We start from the raw sequence: 23,558 nt of genomic DNA, 5'->3' as shown, positions 1-23,558 counted from the left end.
TGCCTTCAGTGAGAATCTACAATGTAAATAGTCATGAAAATAAAAAGGAAACGCATTGAATGAGAAGGTGTGTCCAAACTTTTGGCCTGTACTGTATGTAATGTCCAGATTAAATCCAATAACAACTCAATATCGCTATTTGCAGATGATATTTTGCTGTACATATCATTAGTAAATGATGACTCTTAATTACACATACTTGGGAGACAGAAGAAAATTTGGCTAGCCGGATCAACCGCGACCAAGAAAATGATAGCTCAGCGCTGGCTTCCCCCCCACTCGCTTTGTATAAAACACTGGTTGGTGTTTTCCCCCCACCGCAGAGGGTGGGGGGTGGGAGAGGGTTGTTTTTCTTGTTCAGTTGTGTTTGTTCAAAAATATAAAATCAATAAAAAATTGATCATAAAAAACAAAAAAACAATCTCTAGCTATTCAGGCTGATGTGAATCTCATGAATATCAACTGAGGTCGTCCATCAACCCATGGACGACCTCCAGCCATCTATGCACTTCCCTTGTCATACAAGGAGGAGGATTTATTCTGATCTGCATCAGCAATGAAACAAATTAAGCAGCAGCAGATGGTCGGCTGGCTGGTTGCTTGCCTCCATAGATTTTCAAAATCTGTGTTGACATGTTTACAGTTTTGTCTTATCCTGCCGCCTGGTCACACTATTCACATTTGAGTCGAGGTGTGCTGTCATTCAGACTGCTGCTGCTTGTTGTCGGCACTTGGAAGGCGTGCAAACAGAATGTAGGCCCAATGCTTTACATCTTTAGCTCTCCTTAAGCTTTTTGTTAAGCACTGTCCTGGAGAAACAAACACATAATCACACTTTTCATCTACCTGCATGTACACACAATCACACGCATTCATACATACATAATGTTACACACAGCCCACAACTCTGTCACTGGCCTTACAAATATGGCAAGGCATTGAATGTCTGCTTTCCTTGCCTGCTGTCTGCCAAATTTCAGGGCTCAGGGCCCAAACAGTCGGGGCCCGTTCCTAGCAGTCACATATGTTGTCTTTCACAGCTTCTACATCCTGACAGAGGTGATCTCTTCTGGAGTATATCTCCAATCCACAGCAGAGGACAAATAATTGACATAAAGACCCTTGAAGTCCCACACAAAAAAGGGGCAAACGTTCAAACAAAGTCAGAAGGACTCAAGTCTCAAAGTATCCTGATGGCCTCACATGGGCTGTTCGTTTCCCCTCCCCTCCTCCCACCCCAGCCCAGCCCAGCCCATGCAGTGTGTCAGTAGTTCAGGGCCGGGGGTGTGAGGGTCTGCAGTGGTGGCTAGCTGTTGTTCTCAGCCGTCATGTATTTTAGGGCGGCAAAGCCGTAGCGCCGCGACATGTTCTGCTGGAACTCCTCCTTCAGGGTCTTGAGGCAGACCCGGTACTGCTTGTTGGAGCGGAACTTGGTGATGTCGAAGCTGGGCGCATGAGGCATGTGGATCATGTAAGCGTTGGGCAGAACCACAAACTCATACTCCTGTAGGGAGAAGAACACAACTTTAAGTCTGGACAGCTGAGTACTACAACCACCACATTTCTTTACTACAAAACCTGATATGAAGTTGCATTAGTTGTTTTTGGCCACATCCAGCAGACACAGAGCAACATTATATTAATTTGGAGTCGTTTTTGTGTCCACCTGATGAATGTAAATCCAATATTCCTTTCAACTCATCAATCAATCAATCAATCAATCAATCAATCAATCAATCAATCAATCAATCAATCAATCAATCAATCAATATGTATTTGTATAGCGCTTTACAACAACCAGCAGGTATCCAAAGTGCTTCACATCTGGAACTAAAAATAGAACAACATATCTTGCAATAAGAAGAATGAAACGTAGAAAACAGTAAAATCATAAAAGGTTACATAGAAACAGGAAGATGAAATTGTCACACCACTACTGAGTATTATAAGCCATTCTAAACAGGTAGGTTTTGAGTTTAGACCTGAAAAGAGCAACATCTATAGTTGTGCGAATATCAGGGGGTAACTTATTCCAGAGTCTCAGGGCAGCAACCACAAAAGTCTGATCACCCCATCGTTTGTACCTTGACCTTGGCACTTCTAAAACCAGTTGGTGAGAAGACTGCAAAGATTGGCTGTGCTCACGCAGGGTTAAAATCTCGGATAAGTACTCTGGGGCCAGGCCATTAAGGGCCTTAAAAACAAACAATAAGATCTTAAAATCTATTTTAAAACGCACAGGTAGCCAATGTAGGGTGTAAAGAACGGGAGTGATGTGTGCAAGTCTAGATGTATTTGTTAAAAACCGACACAAGTTGAAGGCGTGAAATGGAGGTTTAATTCAAGCCAACATAGAGAGCATTACAGTATTCCAACCTACTAATAAAAGCATGGATCGCCTTTTCTAGATCATGCCTGTTAAGGAATGGCTTAACTTTAGCTAGGAGATGGAGCTGGAAAAAGCTCATTTTAACAACATTGCTGATTTGCTTGTCAAATTTCATGTTGCATTCAAAAGTAACCCCCAAATTTCTGACAGCTGGCTTAAAGTATGAAGCCAGTGCTCCCAAACTCAAAGATGGACCGTTTGTCGTGGCTGAAGTACTGAAGATGATACACTCCGTTTTATCTTCGTTCAAGTTAAGAAAGTTTTGTGACAGCCACAACTTAATATCATTAATACAATTGAGCAGGGACTGTCATTTGGTTTCATAGGCAAATAAATTTGCAAAGCATCTGCATAACAGTGAAAAGACAGGTTATGCTTTCCTATAATAGCCCCTACAGGCAACATATATAAAGAAAACAAGATTGGGCCAAGAATTGAACCCTGGGGTACCCCACAAGAGAGAGGAGCAGTTGACGAGGAGCAGTCACCAATCATGACAGAGAAGCTCCTATTCGCCAAATAGGAGCTAAACCATTGAAGTGCCGAGCCTCGGGTACCTACGTACTGATCAAGGCGAGAGAGGAGGACTGTGTGGTCTACCATATCAAACGCCGCTGTGAGGTCCAATAGCACTAAAACAGTAGGATTCTCGGCATCTACAGACAGGGCAATATCATTGTGCACTCTAACCAGTACAGACTCAGTGCTATGACGTGATCTGAAACCAGAAATTTTTCAAGCACAGAGTTCATTTGCAAAAAGGCTTGTAACTGTATAAAAACAACTTTTTCCAAAACCTTTGACAGAAAAGGCAGATGAGAGACTGGTCTAAAATTGGACAACACTTGTAGGGTCAAGATTAGGCTTCTTAAGTAGGGGCCTGACCACAGCATGTTTAAAGGCAGCTGGGACAGAACCTAAACTAAGACAAGAATTAAAAAAAGTGACTAGACTTGGCCCAATGGTGCCATTAAAAACCTCCTTCACTATCCGGGTGGGGACAATGTCTAATGGACAGTGGGTAGGTTTCATGCGTTGCAATATCTCAGAAAGCAATGTCAGAGAAACAGGCTGAAATTCCTCAAACACAGCAGAATGCATAGGAGCAGCAGGTACAAACACATTAAACTCCTGTTAAGTTTAATTGGAATAAAGGTAAAGCGTGTTTTATATGAAGGTAAATAAGGTGAAAAACGTGAGAGCTTGTAGAATACGATGTGAGAACTTGCAGAGTAAATGTTGCATTACAAGTTTGCAGCTGTCATTGTGTTCATGCAAATATCAATCTACACATTTGTGAATATTTTTTTTGTGACTTCAAATTCAGATCACGTGTGTGAATATTTTTTACAAGTGCAAATTTTAGTTTTACAAGTGCAAATTTTTTCAGATCACGTGTGTGAATATTTTATACAAGTGCAAATTTTTGTCTGACAAGTGCAAATTTTTGTTTTACAAGTGCAAATTTTAATTTTACAAGTGCAAATATTAACATACACGTTCAGATTTTTTGCTCTGCAAGTTCTCACATTGTATTCTACAAGCTCTCACGTTTTGCACCATATTTACCTTCATAGTTTTACAGTAACCGCAGCCCAGCTGGCGTGTGCACATGTGACGTCATGAAATAGCCTTAACTAAACTTAAAACAAAAAGTAAGGAAATTTGTTTGGTGGTATTATTTCTCTGTGGTAACAATGCTTTTTGGCAATAAATCTTATACCGTTGGCAAGCCTGTTTAGTTCCCTTTCAAATGGTGCCCCATTTGTAAGGAACATGCATTTGTGGGATGAGAAACAGTGCTTAGTATGTGGGTTGCGCCCATGAAAAATTTGCCAAATCGTCTCTGACAATGCCGAACAGCTTTTCTTTGCTGTTGCTATTGACTCTTGTTTTGAGCTTCTGGTACCCGCAGGTGCTGACAATCAGGTGCCTGATTCTGTAACCAATGGCCATCCCATATCTCCACAGTCTGGGACCAAACTCTATCCTCCAAGATGAAAATGCTCGTCCCCACAGAGCAGGGTTTATCAGAGACTACCTCCAGAATGTGGGAGTGGAGAGGATGGAATGGCCTGCCAGCAGTCCTGACCTCAACCCCATTGAACATTTGTGTGATCAGCTTGGGCGTGCTGTTCGTGCCAGAGTGACCAACACAACCACGTTGGCTGACTTGCAACAAATGCTGGTTGAAGAATGGGATGCCATCCCACAGCAGTGTGTGACCAGGCTGGTGACCAGCATGAGGAGGAGGTGCCAGGCTGTTGTGGCTGTGTATGGTTCTTCCACACGCTACTGAGGCTCCTGTTTGTTAAATTAATAAATTGTTAAATTGCCAATATGTCTTGTTTCTTAAAACTTCAATCATCCAATCCACCAAATACCAAATGAGTCAATGGCAGAATAAGCTGTTTGGCATTGGCAGAGAAGATTTGGCAAATTTTTCATGGGCGCAACCCTCAGCTCTGTTTCTCATGCCACAAATGCATGTTCCTTACAAATGGGGCACCATTTGAAAGGGAACTAAACATGCTTTCCAACGGTATAAGATTTATTACCAAAAAGCATTGTCACTACAGAGAAATAATCTACCAAACACAAATTTCCTTACTTTTTGTTTTATGTTTATTTATATCCGCGCTGGTGGTCGCAACACTAGTTGCAGTCTTCTCCTGAACAGCGGTGGCGCTAATGAGCAAAGGCTACCGACGTTGCTCTTTCTACGGACTAGAAGAAGAAAAAGGTAAACAATGGCAGAACTGGCAGCAGCATTGCCATCAATGCTTCGATTTGATTCGATGACCTACTTCGTCGGATCAAGCCTTTCATTCACTATAAAAGAGCTCATCTTAACCCAGTAAGTTTACCAGAGAGCCTTGCAATCACTCTGAGAGTCCTGGCATTCGGTTGTCGGTGAACTCGTTCAGGCCTTCTGTTTCCACTTTGTTGCGTGCCGCTGAAAAAAAAAAGAGCCTTGCCGGCAGGATATTACGTACTTTTGACGTCACGATGGCGTGCATATAATTCACCTTTAACACTAACTGCTATATTGAAACTAGTTCCTTTCACATTAAACTAACCACTTTGTATAGTCTGTAAATCTAGTCTGTTAAAGATTCAGTGTGAAGGATTAATTGGCATCTAGCAGTGATGTTGCAGATTACAAGTGAATCTTCTCCCATATAGGAGAGCTACGGTGGCCGATGCGAAAACACACACAAGTACACAAATACACAAATACAATGTTTGGCGGTGTGTCTGTGTTTAACATGGATGTGTTTACTACTGTTGCCAGGCAGCCTGCTTTCCTTTACTTCCACTCTCTACTTCTTCTTCGCTATTTCTTGTTTTGCAGATTATTTTGTTTGTACGCCACCTGGCATTTTGGAGAATTCTGCAATGAACAATGCATTGATATCAGTGTTGGGGGTAACGCGTTACTAAGTAACTTACTAAGTAACTTACTAAGTAACTTGTTAGTGTAATCAGATTACATTTGTCTGTAACGCAGAAATGTAACGCATTACTGTTGATAACTTAGTAATCACATTACAGTTACTTATCAAATAATTTTTGCTGGTTCTTCAACTATCTCCATAACGTGAGGAGAGAATAACAAATCAAACGTACGTGTTTTGTGCGTGTTTGCGTAAAACCATAACATTCGTCCGAGTGACGAAACTAAAATGTCAGAGCCACCGCTTAAGCGAAAGGACAAAAACTTGATTGTAAAGTGTAAATTGTGCCCAGGACACAAACACCTCTCCACTGCCACGAACACAACATCCAATCTAAGTCCCCCGGAGCCTGAGTGACGCTAATTAAAAGAGCATGTTGCCAACACCTGCCAAGCAGCCAAGACTTGATTTTCAACAGCAGGTAAACAAAGCAGAGATAAATAAGCTTTTTTGCAGCATACATAGTGGAGTAAATGTTGCCTGTTTTGACAGTGGAATCAATGTCTTTCCAAAACATACTGGGCAAAATACAGATAATGAAGAGCGGATGACTGGCAGTTCTACTTGATAAATGTGCTGATATTCACAACTTTGTTGTCAGCTTTGCGGTATTAAAGAGCATATAAGAGAGATCTTGTGTATGTCCTTATTATAATAAGGGTTTGTGTTGATCTGGGCATACCAGGTTTGTGCACAATTCACAATTGAATTGAGAATGACTCCTAAATTCCAATTCAATTCTTGAATTTGAATTGATGTCAAAAACAGGATCTAGAGTTACAATTCGAATTTGAAATAAAGGAAGCAGAATTGCAATTCAATAAAAATTCAAAGAAATTCATATACATAATTTAAGTGGTCTTTAACAATGAAGCTTTACAATATATTTCAGATATGATTTCATTACATATTCTATATATTATATTAGTTTGAACTACTTATACAGATTACATTAACAGGAAAAGAAGTCCCTTACAACATCAGATTACAAACGTTTATAGATTTGACACCTGTAATAACAGCAATATGGAAAATAATAGCAGGCCTAAAAGGTCATCTGTACTAGTTCATTTTGAAGAACCAATTCCAAAATGAACACCTGGAAACCACAGAGCCATATGCATCAAGGCTACTTTAAATTTCTGAGGTAAAATGTGTAATTCAATTAGTTACTAATTGAATTACACATTGCTTTGCATTGATAAAGTAATCCAAATCACATTTATCATTATAAATAATTATAAACTTATAACAGTAAGCATTAACATTTCCAGTAACCTTCCTAACACTGAATGTATGTGAGATTCAACACATTCTGTTGTGTGACTGTGTGGAATTTCTTTGAATTGCCATGAATTTAATTCCACTTCCGGTCATTCAAATTCAAATTCAAACCCAACTTCCGGTGGGGTGGAGTCAATTCAATTAAAATTGCAATTCATGAATTGAATGGAGGCCAATTCTGAATTCTGAAGACTGGGGCAAACATGAGGTTTAACTTTATATTGTTATTGGGCAAGTAAGTTATGGTGCATCTCAGGTGATGTTACGGAGTAATCCAAAAGTAATGTAACTAGCAGTGTAACTAGTTACTTTCAGCAGTGAGTAATGTAGTAACTAGTAATGTGTAATCTATTACTTTTTTTTAAGTAACTACCCCAACACTGGTTGATATACATTGCTTATAAACTAAACTAAGCTAAGCTACTGTTTACTGCTGAGGAAACATGAAACATGAGAGCATTGTGGATGGAAAAAAAAACAATGAGCTGAAAGACGCTAAAAAGCTTTGTAGAGCTAAAGGGAACCTCTCCTCTTGCCCAATGTCAGATGGGATCATGTCCAGACCTCCCCAACCCTCCCCAACCTTCTAAGGATAAGCGGTTACAGATAGGCCTGATGGATGCATGGACATGGACTTCATTAAGGTTCAAACCCTGATGTCTGGAGCAGGGATTGGCATTTCATTGATTAGGACAGAACAAGGACAGATAGTAGCCGTTTCTTAATGTCAAGGATCCTTCCTTGGTAGGACTAGTCCTTCCAAGGAAGGATCCTTCAGAGGCTAGGCCAGGCTCCTCTTTAGCATTCGGAGAACATGTACAATGGAACAGACTAGCAAGTACACGTCATTGCGTGCTTGCGTCATTGAAAATGTTTCGCCGCCTTCACTTCCGCACTGCATTTCAAAACACTGGACGAAATGGATGTGGAACTGTGAAGTTAAATTTTTTTGTTGAGATGGAGAAGCTGAATCAGCATCAGTCTGCTTGCAGGAGGAGAATATTCTGTCGGCAACTTTGCCGCAACGTGCTAAGGTAGGTAACGTTACCGACACTGATAGGCTTTAATGTAAGCAATAGTCATTTTCTCTTATTTATCCCATGTCAATAAATTTAAAATTTGTGGGAGTTCATGTTTGTAGTTGTCATAACACCCACCGGTAAGGAGAATTATATTAATCTTAATTACATTAAGCTTACAGTAGCAGTTTATATTAGCTCGTAGTTTACTGCATGTATGGAACATTAGCTCATTGTCGACCAGTAGCTTCTAGCTTTCAAACAAATGCGGTGCAAAATATGATCAGCAACTACAAGGTAAACGCTACCAGCTAATGAGCTACCACAGGCAGTATGATATGCAGTAAACTGCAAGTGAGAAAAGTTAAATAGTACTGTAAACACACAAGCTACAAGGCTACATCCAACATATAAAAAAGTCATAACACCATTGATAAACCACCAACACAGTAAAGGTAGCTAGGTTAAGTGTGTTAAATTGTCAACAGTTGTCAGTTAAGACCTAATGAATACCACTACACCACTACACAGTTACATTAAATACCTTAATGTTAACAGTATGCTTACATATACTTGTGATACAATTCTAATCTTACCAGGACAGATTTAATTACTGGACTAATCTAAAGCTTTCTCCTTCTGTCTGCAGTCTTGAAGCAACCCCGTCATCAGCAGTTGAGTCTGGTCGCCGCTTCATGTTGAATATACTTGTGTACAGTATATAGTAATGTTTGAATAAATGTTATAATAAAATAAACTTTTCGTTAGTCTTTTTAGAGCTTCTATACCTTACAAATTATTGAAACAGGTACCATCTGAATATAATTATTCAGTTAGAAATAAACATTGAAAAACAGTTTATATTATATACACACCCAAAAATGTGATGACACAGACAAACCAGTTAATTTAATGCATTTATTTTCAGAATGCCAATCTCTAATAGGCTTTAGCAAATAATCTATTTGACATCTCCCTTTGGCCTCTGTCTCCCTGCTTGTCTTTTGCTTTCCCATCATCAGTGACCGCCTCCGTTTGTCCCTGTTAGAAGATGTAAATATGGTGGTGTTGGTGTTGGTGTAAAATATATAAATATGGGTAAAAAGGGACGACAACGCCACCTAGGTTTTGATACTGAGGCCTAGGACCTCTTTAAAACTACAACAATTAAAAACTAAAAGTCAAAGATTAAAACAGGTCCTTTGTACTGGGGGAGAGCAGTAAAAACAGTGTATTCAAAACAATGAGTAAAAACAAATATGAGTAACACATTTATTTTAACCAAAGGATAAAACAATAAAAATTACTTAAAAAGGATTTTAAAACTAAAACAACTAACTAAAAATCAAACTAAAACAGTCCAAACAGAACAGCAGTCTTGACTTTAAAATGTCCACAGGGTTCTGCTGGCAACCAGTTTCCTTTCCTTGTGTGGCCTTCCTCGGGCATAACCTGTAACAGAAAACTCCGGCCAGTAACACATCCTTAGCAACTGCTACCACTTCATAACGTTTACCACCACTTAACACCGGTCTAAAAAAGGGACTTTATGCGGGAGGGAGAGGTTTCACACTGTCCCACTTTTTTCACACATTTCAAAATAAAAGCATGCAATATAAAGATAAAACCACAGCAAACAAAAACACAGATGCATGCAAAGCATGCTCAAATAAAAACATCCACTTCCGCCCCGTGACAAAGACAGTAAACACAAGAAAAATATGTTCACTATTATGAATGCTGTAACTTAACATTATGTGGAATGTTATACTTGTTACATGGGAAACTACATTAGCCTACATTTTACTACATTACTACATTTTAGCCTTCATGTAACGTTGATAGTGAAGTAAATAAGGTGCACCCTGCAGCTACAACTGATAAACACACCAATTTCTAAATCTCGGCTAACGTTACGCATATAGAGTAACAACATATAAAAGAGATAGTAACAACATATAAAAGAGATGAAAATGCCACCGGACATTAAACTTTTAAAACACAAATGGCACAAAAAGACAGCAACCTAGCTAGCTAGCTAAAAGTATAATGTTAATGATAGGTTCAGTTAGCTTAATGTTAGCTTGGGTGTATATACCTTATTACTATAGCAATCTGTACCAGCATTAAGGCGTTAAGCTTTACATTGATGTAAAACATTAACGGTGATAACACATGTACGGCAAACAATAAAGATACTTACATTTAAATGATTATTTCGCCGTCAGCGATGTCGCTCCAACTCCTGCTTAGGTCCGCCATTTAATTTTTTTAAACGAGCCGGCAAAGCCGCGCGCATAGGATTGTGGGTGATATGGGAGCGCGAATGATACACATATGCATCCTTTGCCGTCTATGGGAAATTCTCCGAACGAAGGACTCAGTCCTTGCTGGAATTCGGAGGATCCTCGACATTGGAACAGTCCTTCGACATTGAGAAACACCTATTGAGTTCTTCATCCAAACCTGACCTAAGGCAATATAATAAAGCCTAATCATAATTAGATGCATAGTGACTTTTCTACAGTGGCATGTCTACAAGGTCATTTGCTGTTCAACTGTATAGTTTTTACAACAATTTAGTTGGTATTTCAAGATACCTTATTTCATGAACTGCAGACACCCTAATGTGAAGCATGGAGAAGAAGCATACTGAGATCAACAGATTAGGTGGTGGAAAGAAGTTACCTGTGCATCCAGCTCCATGATGTGAGCCACCTTGTTCCAGCCAAAGCCCACAAAGCGGCGGTCATACTCAGGACTGTCCCTCCTCACCATGACATAGGGCTCGAAGTCGGCTTCCCACTGCACCTTGTAGGGCGTGGTGGCGGTCCGCCATTTGGCAAAGTTAGTTGGTGCGTGGCCTTTAGTCCACACATGGTACCTAGAAGGAGAGATTATTATTATTTATCAAAGTATAGTTACACTTTGATAAATAAGGGTGTATAAACTATCCTATATCCAGACTTACTGAGAGAAGTGCGATTTATAGTTTCTAAAATATTAGGTGGCATTTTGATTACAAACCTCTGTCTTTATAATAGGTCTTAAAAGTCTAGACTTTATTTATAGAGTGTTTGTTTACCTCACACTGTAGACCAAATCATCTTTGATGGGAAAAAGTTCTGTTGTCTCTTTTTCTGTCTGTGCCATCAACACTTCTTTCTTCACCAACCCCCAAGATAAAATAGGTATTTACCTACTGCAAATTCTAGGCGGGCGAAGCAAAGTGACTGTGACTACAGGAAGCGTGACCACCTGTTCAAGGTCTGCACACAGGAGAAAAATGAACACCCTCTTCTCCAAACATACACAGAAATCTTACCGGCATGTTGTCACTGTACTGTGATGATGATGGCAATAAAAACCACAACCTACTATAGCTGTTTTTAAACAAGATATATAGTTAGAGCAAAGTGATGGCAGAGCAGAACATAGAGCCCCTCTCCCTCTCCTGTGTGGTTTTTTTGCTCAGCCTCAGTCACACACCAGCCCGGAGAGCTTTTAGTGGCCAGCTTTTATGTAATAAATGCTCCCTTGTCCCTATGGAGGATATTTTTATTCATAATTAAAATTAAAAGTCCAAAGAGAAAATGAAGAGATTAAATAAAAAAAACATTATTTTACTATACTACTAGGAATAATCAGGCCATAATTAAACTTAAAAAAAATAAAAAGGAAATTGAAAAAGCAAAGTTAAAATGTAAAAGGATAATTTAAAATGTAAAGTGATAGTGAAAAAAGTAAAAATGTAAACATTGTACAATTGTACCTAAAAAGTAGCCAGGGAGTTTAGTTTAAGATGGTTCTATAACCATCTCAGGTTATAGAACCTGAGATGCAGAAAATTATGTGAGCTGGATCAATCTGATTGCGTCACACTCATAATCAAACAGAGGGAGAGAGTTGCCGCGGAGCCGGGTGTTTTCTGGCCGGAACTAGAAGTGGAGGAAGACGCGCTACATGCACGGGACGCCCCCCCCCCCCTGCGCCACGTACCGTTACCGACAGAGGAACCGGAGGGCAGCGGTGGGACTTTGCATTCGGTGCCACGACTGGAGGGTGGGTACTGTTGCCGAACCGGTACTTTTAAAACGATTCCGATTCCTAAACGATTCTTAAACCGATTCTTGAAAAACTGAAAAATGACAAAAGAAAGGCTTTTTATGGAGTTTTTTTTTTTTTATTGAAAATTATTTAAATTTAACAATATATTAACGTTTAAAGATAATAACTAAACCTAAGTCACCTAACACATAACTACAATAATTTAACAAATAACAGTTACACTATTAACAAGTAACAACAAAATAAATGTTGAGTTGGTATGCCAACCAGCTTCAAACTTTAGCAGTTCTTTAGCAGAAAAATTACCATATTTGCCTTCTCTGGCAAGATAGGACACCTCTCCTGACTTATGGCATGTCCTGCACAGGAGAAAACTCTCTCAGACAATGTCCAAGAGGTCTGTACACACCCAGGTATGAGTTTAAAAGGGCAGACAATTTGGGGAGGCTGTCCTGCCTCCCCCACCACCAGGCTACAGGGTCTTGTCCTAAACGATAGACTAGCAGAGTAGGCCTAAGTGTAATGTTTAATAGCGATCACGTGCAGTCAGTGAATGGTTAATATGCTTTTACGTCCGTTTTGGTGAGCCCAGAGGGAAAATATCTTACAGATAGGGGAAGGGGTCTGCGGTCTCAGAGGGTTAGGGGATTTATTTTACTTTTTATGTTTTTGTCACACCTTGCTCAGAGCTAACAGTTCACCCTTTGCTACAGATTTGTTGGCAAAATCTGGTAGGGTACTTGAGACACGTATGCGTGTAAATTTTGAAGATGGCTGAGCTCTCAATCCTTTCAGTTAACATCAGGGGGCTAAATCAAACAAGCTAAATTTTAGCTAGCTAAAACCTAAGCTATTTAAGAAGGAAAACCATAGATGTGGCGCTTATTACAGGAGTCACATTTACGTAAAAGAGATGTAAATCGTCTACAAAATAAATACTTTAAGGTTGCTGCCTCGTCTAGTGACGACACCAAAACCAAGGACTCCATCGTGTTGCTGTCGCGGAAATGCACACTCACCGTAGACAAAAGCAGTAAAGACTTATCAGGCAGGATATCTTATATATGTACAATGATAAGGAGTAGGAAAATAGCCTTTGTTTCGGTATATGCACCGGCTGCATACTGTATGATGAAAGTTTTTTTCCCACGCCTAACCAATGAATTGCTAGCCTGGTTGACACCAGATCCTTCTCAGTTGTAAAGAGTGAGTCTGGGAAAGGTTGACTGACAGTTCATTTCCAAAGGGGCGTCTCCAACGGACGCCGCTCAAATGCCTCTGGGTGCATTGATAGTCCAACCAATCAGACCAACGATCCGGGTGATGCTGTCGTTCGGTAGCCGTCATGTTGAATGTAAACAAAAAGCTGCTCGCCGTCACTGCGCTATTGTCGTCGCATAAATACCGCCTCAACAGTTGTGATTGGTGCCTCGATTTTGGGGACATTGGAAATGGGTTTGAATGGCCTCTTCGCCAGACTGACTTGCAGAGCAAATCTCAAATTTGCCGGAAGTTCATCAGGGTTTACCCAGGCTAATGAATTGTTCTCTCTCAACGAATATTCACTAATCATAGGGGGTGACATGAATGCAGTACTTGATTTAAATCAGGACAGATCAGGGGTCAATCACACGAAATTCACAATCCACACATGTTTAAAGCATTTGTGGAATCCCACCATCTTACAGATATATGGATGATGCACAATCCTACTAGCAAGGATTACACCTTCCTTTCCACATGCCACTGTTGTGCTCCAGTGAGCCTTTCGACAATGTTCCACATGATAGCAATAGAACCAGCAATTCTCTCTGATCACGTTGCACATTGTGCACGTTGTGATACTGTATGTTAGGAGAAAGATCTAGGAGATGGCAATTTAATAATTCCCTCTCTAGAACACTTGATACAGAATTTACACTCACCTAAAGGATTATTAGGAACTCCCTACTAATACCGTGTTTGACCCCGTTTTGCCTTCAGAACTGCCTTAATTCTTCGTGGCATTGATTCAACAAGGTGCTGGAAGCATTCTTTAGAAATGTTGGCCCATATTGATAAGATAGCATCTTGCAGTTGATGGATTTTTGGGATGCACATCCAGAGCACAAAGTTCCTGTTCAACCACATCCCAAAGATGTTCTATTGGGTTGAGATCTGGTGACTGTGGGGGCCATTTTAGTACAGAACTCATTGTAATGGTCAAGAAACCAATTTGAAATGATTTGAGCTTTGTGACATGGTGCATTAGCCTGCTGGAAGTAGCCATCAGAGGATGGGTACATGGTGGTCATAAAAGGATGCACATGGTCAGAACAATGCTCAGGTAGGCTGTGGCATTTAAATGATGCCCAATTGGTACTAAGGGGCCTAAAGTGTGCCAAGAAAACATTCCCCACACCATTACACCACCATCACCAGCCTGCCTAGTGGATCCAGGCATGATGGATCCATGTTCTCATTCTGTTTACGTCAAATTCTGACTCTACCATCTGAATGTCTCAACAGAAGTCGAGACTCATCAGACCAGGCCACATTTTCCAGTCTTCAACTGTCCAATTTTGTTGTTGTACAAATTGTAAACTCATTTTCCTATTTTTAGTGGAGGTGAGTGGTACCCGGTGGGGTGTTCTGCTGGTATAGCCCATCCGCTTCAAGATGGTGCATGTTGTGGCTTCACAAATGCTTTGCTGCATACCTCGGTTGTAACGAGTGGTTAGTTGAGTCAAAGTTGATCTTCTATCAGCTGAAGATCTCTAGCATGAACTCTAGCATCAACAAGGCATTTTCGCCCCCCAGGACTGCAGCATACTGGATGTTTTTCCTTTTTCAGACCATTCTTTGTAAACCCTAAAAATGGTTTTGTGTGAAAATCTCAGTCACTGAGCACGAGTGAAATACTCAAACCAGCATGTCTGGCACCAACAACCATGCCACGCTCAAAGTTGCTTAGATCACCTTTCTTTCCCATTCTGACATTCTTTTTGTAGTTCAGGAGATTGTCTAGACCTGGACGACACCCCTAAATGCATTGAAGCAGCTGCCATGTGATTGGTTGATTAGATAATTGCATTAACGAGAAATCTTACAGGTGTTCCTAATAATCCTTTAGTGAGTGTAAAACCAAACTGGCTGAATTTATATAAATTACTACTGACTCAGTTTCTGACCCTGCATATACATGGTAAGCAACTAAAGGATTTATTAGAGATTTTACATCCTCCTTCGTGGTCAATTTGAAAAGGAAAAGCGAGGCATGGATGGAGTTGGAAGAACGCTGTAAATCGTTAGAGCAATCTCTTAAGACCTGTTATTGTAAATCTACACAAACCCTTCTAGTCACAGGTTGAACAAAGCTGAATGATCTGCTAAGGAGAGCTGAGTTCATAATGCACAGAGTGAGGCAAAATTACTATTTTACTAATACAATTACTATTTAAAGTGAATCCAGAGCAACTATCAACAGCATCCGCACAGACCGAGATATCTCAACAAATCCTAAGGATATCAGCACCACTTTTCAATCCTTTTACTCAAAGTTGTAGGAGTTATCGCGCGAGGCTCGAGACAGGGATGCCCGCTATCTCCCATTTGCGATCTCTCTTGAACTGTTAGCCCAGGCCATAAAGCAAAATAAAATATGTAATGTCCAGATTAAATCCAATAACAACTCAATAAATCAAAATTTGCAGATTATATTTTACTGTACATATCTGACCTTGAGGACTCAAAAAATCCTTAAGATTTTTAACGAATTTGGCTCAATCTCCGGCTATAAAATCAATTGGAATAAATCTAATCTGCTCCTGTTGAACAACAAACAGGTGACATCAGTTATTAGTGATACAATACCAACCCAAAGCAAAATTACATATGCATCGCTACAGCGAGTTGTCCAGGACAACTATGAAACTATACTAAGTAGTGTTCAAAGGGATCTGACTAATTGGTCTGCGCTGCCAGCATCACTACGGTCCAGGATTGCTGTTTTTAAAATGAACATAGTTCCTCGTGTGAACTTCTTAAGTACCCCCAACAATTAGTGACTTACATATTCAGACAGACCCTGGAACTGCCCCTGCTTCCCTTCTTGGTCTTAGGTGTCCAGGTTTTGTCTGATTTCTGCAGCCACCCAAATACAACGTAGGTAAATGGATTTTGTATTTCAGCAGGCTGTTCTCATGAATAGTACAAAAAGCTACGAAAAATAATGCACTGTAATTCGTCGGCATTCCACATATTTTTTTGCTGTATGCACCATAGTGACTGCTGCTGTATAAGAACACTGTGGACCATGTAGGGAGGAGGTCGGGGTGAATGGGTGTGTCAGGGTTGTACGTTCTTTATGTTCCGTTTCCTGTTTTATTTTGACGGTCTTGTCTTGTCTTATTTTAATTCCTGTGTTTGCGCTCCCTTGTGATTGCTCTAATGTGATTCACCTGTTTCCCAGCCTTGTGGCCACCTGTCCCTTCTTAGTCCTCATTATCCTGTGTATTTAGTCTTTGTGTTTCCCTTGTCTTGTCTCAGGTCATTGTTGTTTTTGTTTCGGTCTTCTGTGTCTGCATGTCCTGTGTGCTAGTTCTGTTCTACCCTGTTCTCTGAATTCCTAGTTTTTGGATATACTGTTTTGTTTTTTGGACACTGTTGAGAAATAAATCCTCTACTCAACTTACCTTTGCCTGCACTCTCTGCATTTGGGTCCACCTTTCCCCGATGATCGTGACAGGGTGGGTCATAAAACAAAACTTTTTCAAGCCGGGGAGCGGAGTTTGCTTCCCGGGGAAAACAAAAGACCTTCACCTAGGAAATGTGTGTTCCTTGGGAGTATTTTAATCCAAAACACAATCTCACAAACTAGTTGTTTTGGTGCCTAAACTTAACTGTCGTCGCGGCATGACGCTGACTTTTTGTCGCTTTAACTTAACTGGAATGTCCACTGAAATGACCGGCAGCTCGCGGTCCCTGTACATGGTTCCCTGTACATGGTTCCTTACATGGTACCTTTATCAGGTAAACTGACCTACCAACTGCTGCTGATATGGCGACATATCATCAGGTGTGAAAACGGGTCAGGGGTGAAAAAGGTGAGAAGGATATAACCCCTCTAGGGGGGTCCGGGGGCATGCTCCCTAGGAAGAAAATTTTAAATATTCCATATTTAAAGCATCAATCTGATGCATTTTGAGATGCATTTTTTGCCAACCAGCAGTGTAATATTTCAATATGCACTCATTAAAGTTAATTTGACTGGCAAAACAGTTAAAGTCCTGGGGCGGCCTCTAGCTCACCCAGTAAGAGCATTTGCCCCATGTTGGCTGAGTCCTGCAGCAGCGCGAGGTTCAAATCCGACCTGCTGCCCTTCGCTGCGTGTCATCCCCCATCTCTCTCCCCCTTTCATGTCTATCCACTTTCAAAAATAAAAAAGGGAAAACCCCCCCAAAAAACAAAAAAACAGTTAAAGTCCTTCTGTCTGTCTTCTGAAAAAAAGATACATTTTTACTTCTTCCAACCATATGTTAAATAAAGAGTCAATGTGGATTTACATATTGCCATAATATCATAATCCTACAATGAATCATTGTGAAAGCTAAACTTTACTACTTTGGCCAAGTCATCATCAAAAAAGTGAATTTATATATTAGTTGTCATGTACATTTATTAAAAAACGTTTCATATAGCTGGACGTCTAAACTCTGTTATGTTTAAATAACTGCCATGCTGATTCCAAACAGATAGCTTTATCAAAGCATTTTGGGCTTCAGATAGCTTTTACACAGTGGCCATCGTTAATGACAAATCATGTTCCGTTATGAACGTGCACACACGTATTGTTTGTATCACAGTCGGTCAGTAAAGGAACAGTCGCAGTCGCAACGGTAGCGGCCGTTGCCGGTAACGTACTCGTATAACAGAGCTTTGTGACTAGCATCTAATGACTAGCTAGCAAGCCCTGGCTTACCGCTACTGTCATACGGTGTCTTCCTTCAACATGCGCTGCAGAAGCAGCACCAGGCTCCCTCAGTTTGAGGCAACAAGTGCTAAACGGCTTCCCGTCTCCACTCTTTTCCTCTTGTCCTCTTTTCATGCCCACCGCCATTTCTTTTAACTACTTTCTCAACTAAAGCTTCCTGTATCTACATGCTCCAAGTTTGATAAACTTTGCCTCCATTTTTTTAGCCGCATTACCACCACTGAGACCACACGGGCACTTGTTCAATGGGCACCGCACTCTCACATTTCGGCAAAGACCCGCCCTACTTTGCATCTGATTGGCTAGAACTCGTTTCATTGGTAGGTGGAAGTTCAATGATTGGTTGAATCCAGCGCATCGAAACAAACCAGACCCCCCCTTAAACATTTTCTCATTGAATCTACACGATTCACGTAGGTCACCTATTTTGGTTTCAAAATGGAAAATTTTGCCGAAAGGTGAGTGATTTTCATGTCTGTATCATACAGCTCTAAAGCTGCCTACCAGTAACCTATTCTCAGGGAGACACAGCTACCAACTGCTGCTGATTTGTTGACATCTCACGGAGCTCTGTTGCCAACATTTTCGTATGATATTGTACAAACCCGTTCATGAGAATGCGTTGATCACAGAGACAGATATCTCAAAACGTGGACAAATAAAATTAAAACCATCTACATGGCTACCACTTGATTGAGGAAATGTGTGTGTTATTTATTTTTACTACTGGACAAGTCAAAAGGGTTATTACACCAATTGTAGTAATACAGTCATAGATTCATGATTTACAATTCATAAGGATTGACTGAAACAATATTTTCTTTGACATTTTGTGACCATTAATTCCATATTTAAATTGTTTTAAGGGTAAAAACTTAGTGATTTATTGATATATGATTTTATTGTTAAATTTAATTCATGATCATATTATGGGGAATCGGCCGAGTGCTTGTATCTGCTAGTTTGAGACAAAAACAAGTCTTTATTGACATATCTAGAGGAGGAAACAGGAAACTTTCTTTCAGCTTCTAGAGGTGTCATATCTCTATATTTGCAGACATTTTGTGCTTACTATGTATTCTCATATACATGTATTTGGACATATTTTTTAAATGTTATTTGTGTACTGTATATATATTTCATTTACTGAGATGTGGCTTCTTGTTGTGGTTATGGACATTTCAGTTGGGGTTGTTTATATTTCTGTTGCCTTATTGCATAGTTCTGTATGTTTCTGTAGTGTCCCCAAGCTCCCTGGTGTCCCTGAGCTCTCCAGTGTCCCCAAGCTCTCCAGTGTCCCAGAGTTGACCAGTGTCCCCGAGTTTTCCAGTGTCCCAGCACTGTCCAGTGTCCCCAAGCTCCCTAGTGTCCCCACACCGTCCAGTGTCCCCAAGCTCCTTAGTGTCCCCAGGCTGTTCATTGTCCCCGAGCTCCCCAGTGTCCCCAAGCTCCCTAGTGTCCCCACACCGTCCACTGTCCCCAAGCTCCCTAGTGTCCCCGAGCTCCCTAGTGTCCCTGAGTTTTCCAGTGTCCCAGCACTGTCCAGTGTCCCCAAGCTCCCTAGTTTCCCCACACCGTAAAGTCTCCCCAAGCTCCTTAGTGTCCCCAGGCTGTTCATTGTCCCCGAGCTCCCCAGTGTCCCCAGGGTCCCTGAGTTTTCCAGGGTCCCCACACCTTCCAGTGTGCGCAAGCTCCTTAGTGTCCCCAGGCTGTTCATTGTCCCCGAGCTCCCCAGTGTCCCCAGGCTCCCCAGTGTCCCCGAGTTTTCCAGGGTCCCCACACCTTCCAGTGTGCCCGAGCTGACCAGTGTACCCGAACTGACCCATGCATCTGACCCCCCAGAGTCCTGGCTGTGTAGCAGCCCCCCAGATCCCCAGCTGGCTGGCAGCCTCCCTGATCCCCGGCTGGCCAGCAGCCTCCCTGATCCCTGGATGGCCAACAGCCTCCCTGAACCTCAACGTCCTGCTTGGCCGCCTGAGGGCCTCTACCTTCGGCGTCCTGCTCGGCCACCAGAAGGATCTTGCCTTCGCCGCCAGCTGCCGGAGGGGTTTCGCCTTTGCCGACAGCAGCCTGAGAGTCCTCGACGCCCTGCCTGGGAGTCCTCGACGGCCTCATCCTCGCTGCCGCCCCCAATTCCCTGATCCCCGAGTCCAGTTCCCTGATCCCCGAGTCCAGTTCCCTGTTCCCCGAGTCCAGTTCCCTGATCCACGAGTCCAGTCCCCTGATCCCTGAGTCTAGTTCCCCAGTGCTCACGGTCCTCGGTTCCCCAGCGACCACACCGTCACTCCCTCATTCCCCGAGTCCACGGACCTCAGTTTTCGCCCCGTTGACTCTCTGCCTCCCCTGGACACACTCCGCCCTCCTTGGGTCGTTTTACTTTTTGTGGACTTGTTCAGACTTTTGGCTCATCCCTCGCTGCCCTCCCTGGGTTGTTTTTTGTTTTGTTTGGGATGTCTGGGATCCATCCCTGGGGTTGTTTATTTGCATAGTTCTGTATGTTTCTTGTTTTGTATATTGAGTCTGTGCATTGTGTAAATTTCTGTTTCCTGTTTTATTTTGATAGTCTGTTTTCTGTCTTGTCTAATTTTACTTCCTGTGTTTTCCCGCCTTGTCCTGCCCCGCCCTGATGTGTTTCACCTGCTGTATCACCTGTCCCTCATTTGCTCGTTACCTCATGTATTTAGCGTCTTTGTTCCCTTTGTCTCTTGTCAGATCGTTTGGTGTAATTGCCCGAGTCAGTTTGTGTGTGTTTGTGTTGATTCCTGTTGTTCCCAGTGTCAGCTCTCGTCGGTTTCTGTGCTTGCTGTTTAAACCAAAGGAGTTTTTGTACTCCTTTGGTTTTTTGGATGCCTTTTGACTTATTTTGGAACTGTTTTTTTGCCTGCTGCTTCTCTCAGGACTCCCTTGGTTTATTTTTGTGTTTTCATCAATAAATCTTCAACTTTCTTCTGCCTGCCTGCCTCTCCCTGCATTTGGGTCCTTTAATTCCCTGAATCGTAACAGCTTCTTAGTGCTTGCTGGAACATGTTGAGACTTGTGTTAGGGAGCCATTTCTCAATATCACTCAAGTCACTCACAAAAAAGCCATGTATATTATGAAAAAGTTGAAATTGTTCATGCATTTGCTTTTCATTTTAAGTTTCCAATAGCATTCCAACAATTACATTTAAATAAATCCTAATATTACCGTCCATTGTTTTGATTGCTTATTATCTTTTCCTTTTATTAATTTTTTGTGTTGCACAAGTGCAAGTGGGTGTCTCGCAGTGTGCTCCTGAGGATTAAGTAAAGATCTGAGTTAATTAATTAAAAAAAATATATGAAACAATATTGCTGATTTATCTGAACTTCTACCATAGAAAAGGAAATGAAAAGAACTGCTGCAGTGTTTTGTTGAATGAAAACCTGAAGACTCTTGAACATTGTTGGCTTCAGAAACAAAGACATGGTTCACCTGAAGGTGAAGAGTGTGCCCATGTCCAGCTGAGAGAGCAGCTCAGCCTTGGACTTTGGGTACGAAAGACGATATCTCAGCGTCTCAAAGGCTGGTACTACCAAAGCTTTCTTGGCGTTGGCCATGTCCAGCTGCACCACTGACTTCCTACAAACAAACACAGATACGATTGGATTACAAAAAGAATATCACTACAGCGTGCATGTGTGATATCTCATAAAAAAGGAAATAAAAAAAAAACTCATGCCTTTCTAAAATCTAAAGATACGGAAAACCAAGTGTACAGGTGTTAGTGACTGCCAACTTAGCTGGTTTCCATCTGATTCTCTTTCTCCTCTTACCTGAGGTACTCATACAGGCCATACATGGGCAGGAAGTCGATGTCTGATAGGAACATGTAAGGTGTGTTGACCTGCCGCATGGCCACATTACGCAGCAGGTTGACTGGGTAGAACTGTCCCTCTTTGTAGACGATGTGGTAACCGACGTTCCCGCGGCTCATCAGCACCTCGGAGCCCTGAGCATAGCGCAGAAACTGCTGGGCTTCAGCGTCGGACAGATACAGGGCCAGGCTGATTGGACCTTCCCAGTGTTTACATATAGCCTCCAACATCTGGAGCCTGCAGAGGGCAGGAAACATCACAAAAATGTATCACTTTACACACTATGTATTTGAACAATTACCCCAAAGTTTTTTTATTTATTTTTTTAGTGTGAGATAATATAAATAGTTACTTCTTTCAAATAATAACTAACAGTGAAAACCCACCGAGCACGTAAGCCATTTTTATTTCAGTGTGCATGTTATCCAATCAGTCCGTTCATAAGCGGTTGCGTCAGCTCGTGCGCTGCAGCAATTGTTTCTGCGTCCCCTCTATTTCTTGCGCGAGACGCGAGCGAATGTGTCAAGCCAGGCAGGTAATCACATACAGGAAGACCCCAGTGCAGCCAGATACTTTACAAAAATAAAACACATTTCAAAATGGAACACCTAGGTTCATGGTGATTTCGGCTGTCTCGACTTCTCACAGCGATCAGGCACACGGAGAGAGAGACCGATGGACGGACAGAGAGACACACACATGCATGCACGCACGCACGCAGGCACGCCAAGCGCACGCACGCGCGCACACACACACACACACACACACACACACACACACACACTCACTCACTCACTCACTCACTCACAGCCACATATAGGCTACAATTACCACCGTTTTCTCCACTTATCCTGTCTCTTTCTATCGGAGAGGTCAAACCATCACCGATTAAAAAGTAAGTAAGTAAAATTTATTTGTATAGCACATTTCACAGGTAAAAATCACAAAGTGCTTCACAACAAATGGGTGGATACACAACATTTCTACATTGCAGTACATAATCGGAAAATAAACAGAAATACACTTAAGACACAATAAAACCGACCTAATCACCCTATGGTCTATTGAAACGCCTCTTTAAAAAGAAGAGTTTTCAACTGCGTTTAAAAATTTGTCACTGAATCCAAACAGCGTACGGAAGGAGGCAAAGAGTTCCACAGCCTTGGTGCCACAGCTTGAACCGAACGGTCCCCTTTAGTTTTAAAATGTGTACGGGGGGCAACTAAAAATCTCTGACCTGTTGATCTCAGACTACGTGAGGACGTACGCAGCTGTATCAGGTCAGAGATATATGGGGGCGCCTGACCTTGTAGGGCTCTAAAAGTTAGAACCAAAATCTTGAAGTGTATTCTAAATTTCACTGGTAACCAATGAAGTGAAGCTAAAACCGGAGTGATGTGTGCCCGCTTGCTAGTGTGGGTTAAAAGCCTAGCAGCAGAATTCCGGAAAGTCTGGAGGCGACAAAGGTCTTTCTTATCAAGACAAATAAAAAGACTATTACAATAGTCTAAACGGGACGAAATAAATGCATG

General features: G+C 41.5%; 1 protein-coding gene across 1 annotated transcript in view; it reads right to left on the bottom strand.

Annotated features, from left to right (window-relative positions):
• Positions 1-1,225: 1,225 nt before the first annotated feature.
• large1 (LARGE xylosyl- and glucuronyltransferase 1) overlaps positions 1,226-23,558 on the bottom strand; it is a 253,489-nt gene continuing 231,156 nt past the window's right edge. The window contains exons 12-15 of the mRNA XM_028570704.1: positions 21,985-22,263; positions 21,644-21,790; positions 10,839-11,034; positions 1,226-1,504 (exon numbers count right to left, since the gene is read on the bottom strand). Coding sequence (XP_028426505.1) covers positions 1,307-1,504; positions 10,839-11,034; positions 21,644-21,790; positions 21,985-22,263 — 820 coding nt within the window. The 3' untranslated portion in view covers positions 1,226-1,306. The remainder of the gene's footprint in view (positions 1,505-10,838; positions 11,035-21,643; positions 21,791-21,984; positions 22,264-23,558) is intronic.

The sequence above is a fragment of the Perca flavescens genome, chromosome 23 (assembly GCF_004354835.1).
Source record: "Perca flavescens isolate YP-PL-M2 chromosome 23, PFLA_1.0, whole genome shotgun sequence".
Taxonomy (NCBI): domain Eukaryota; kingdom Metazoa; phylum Chordata; class Actinopteri; order Perciformes; family Percidae; genus Perca; species Perca flavescens.
This window is presented reverse-complemented; position numbering and strand designations above follow the sequence as displayed.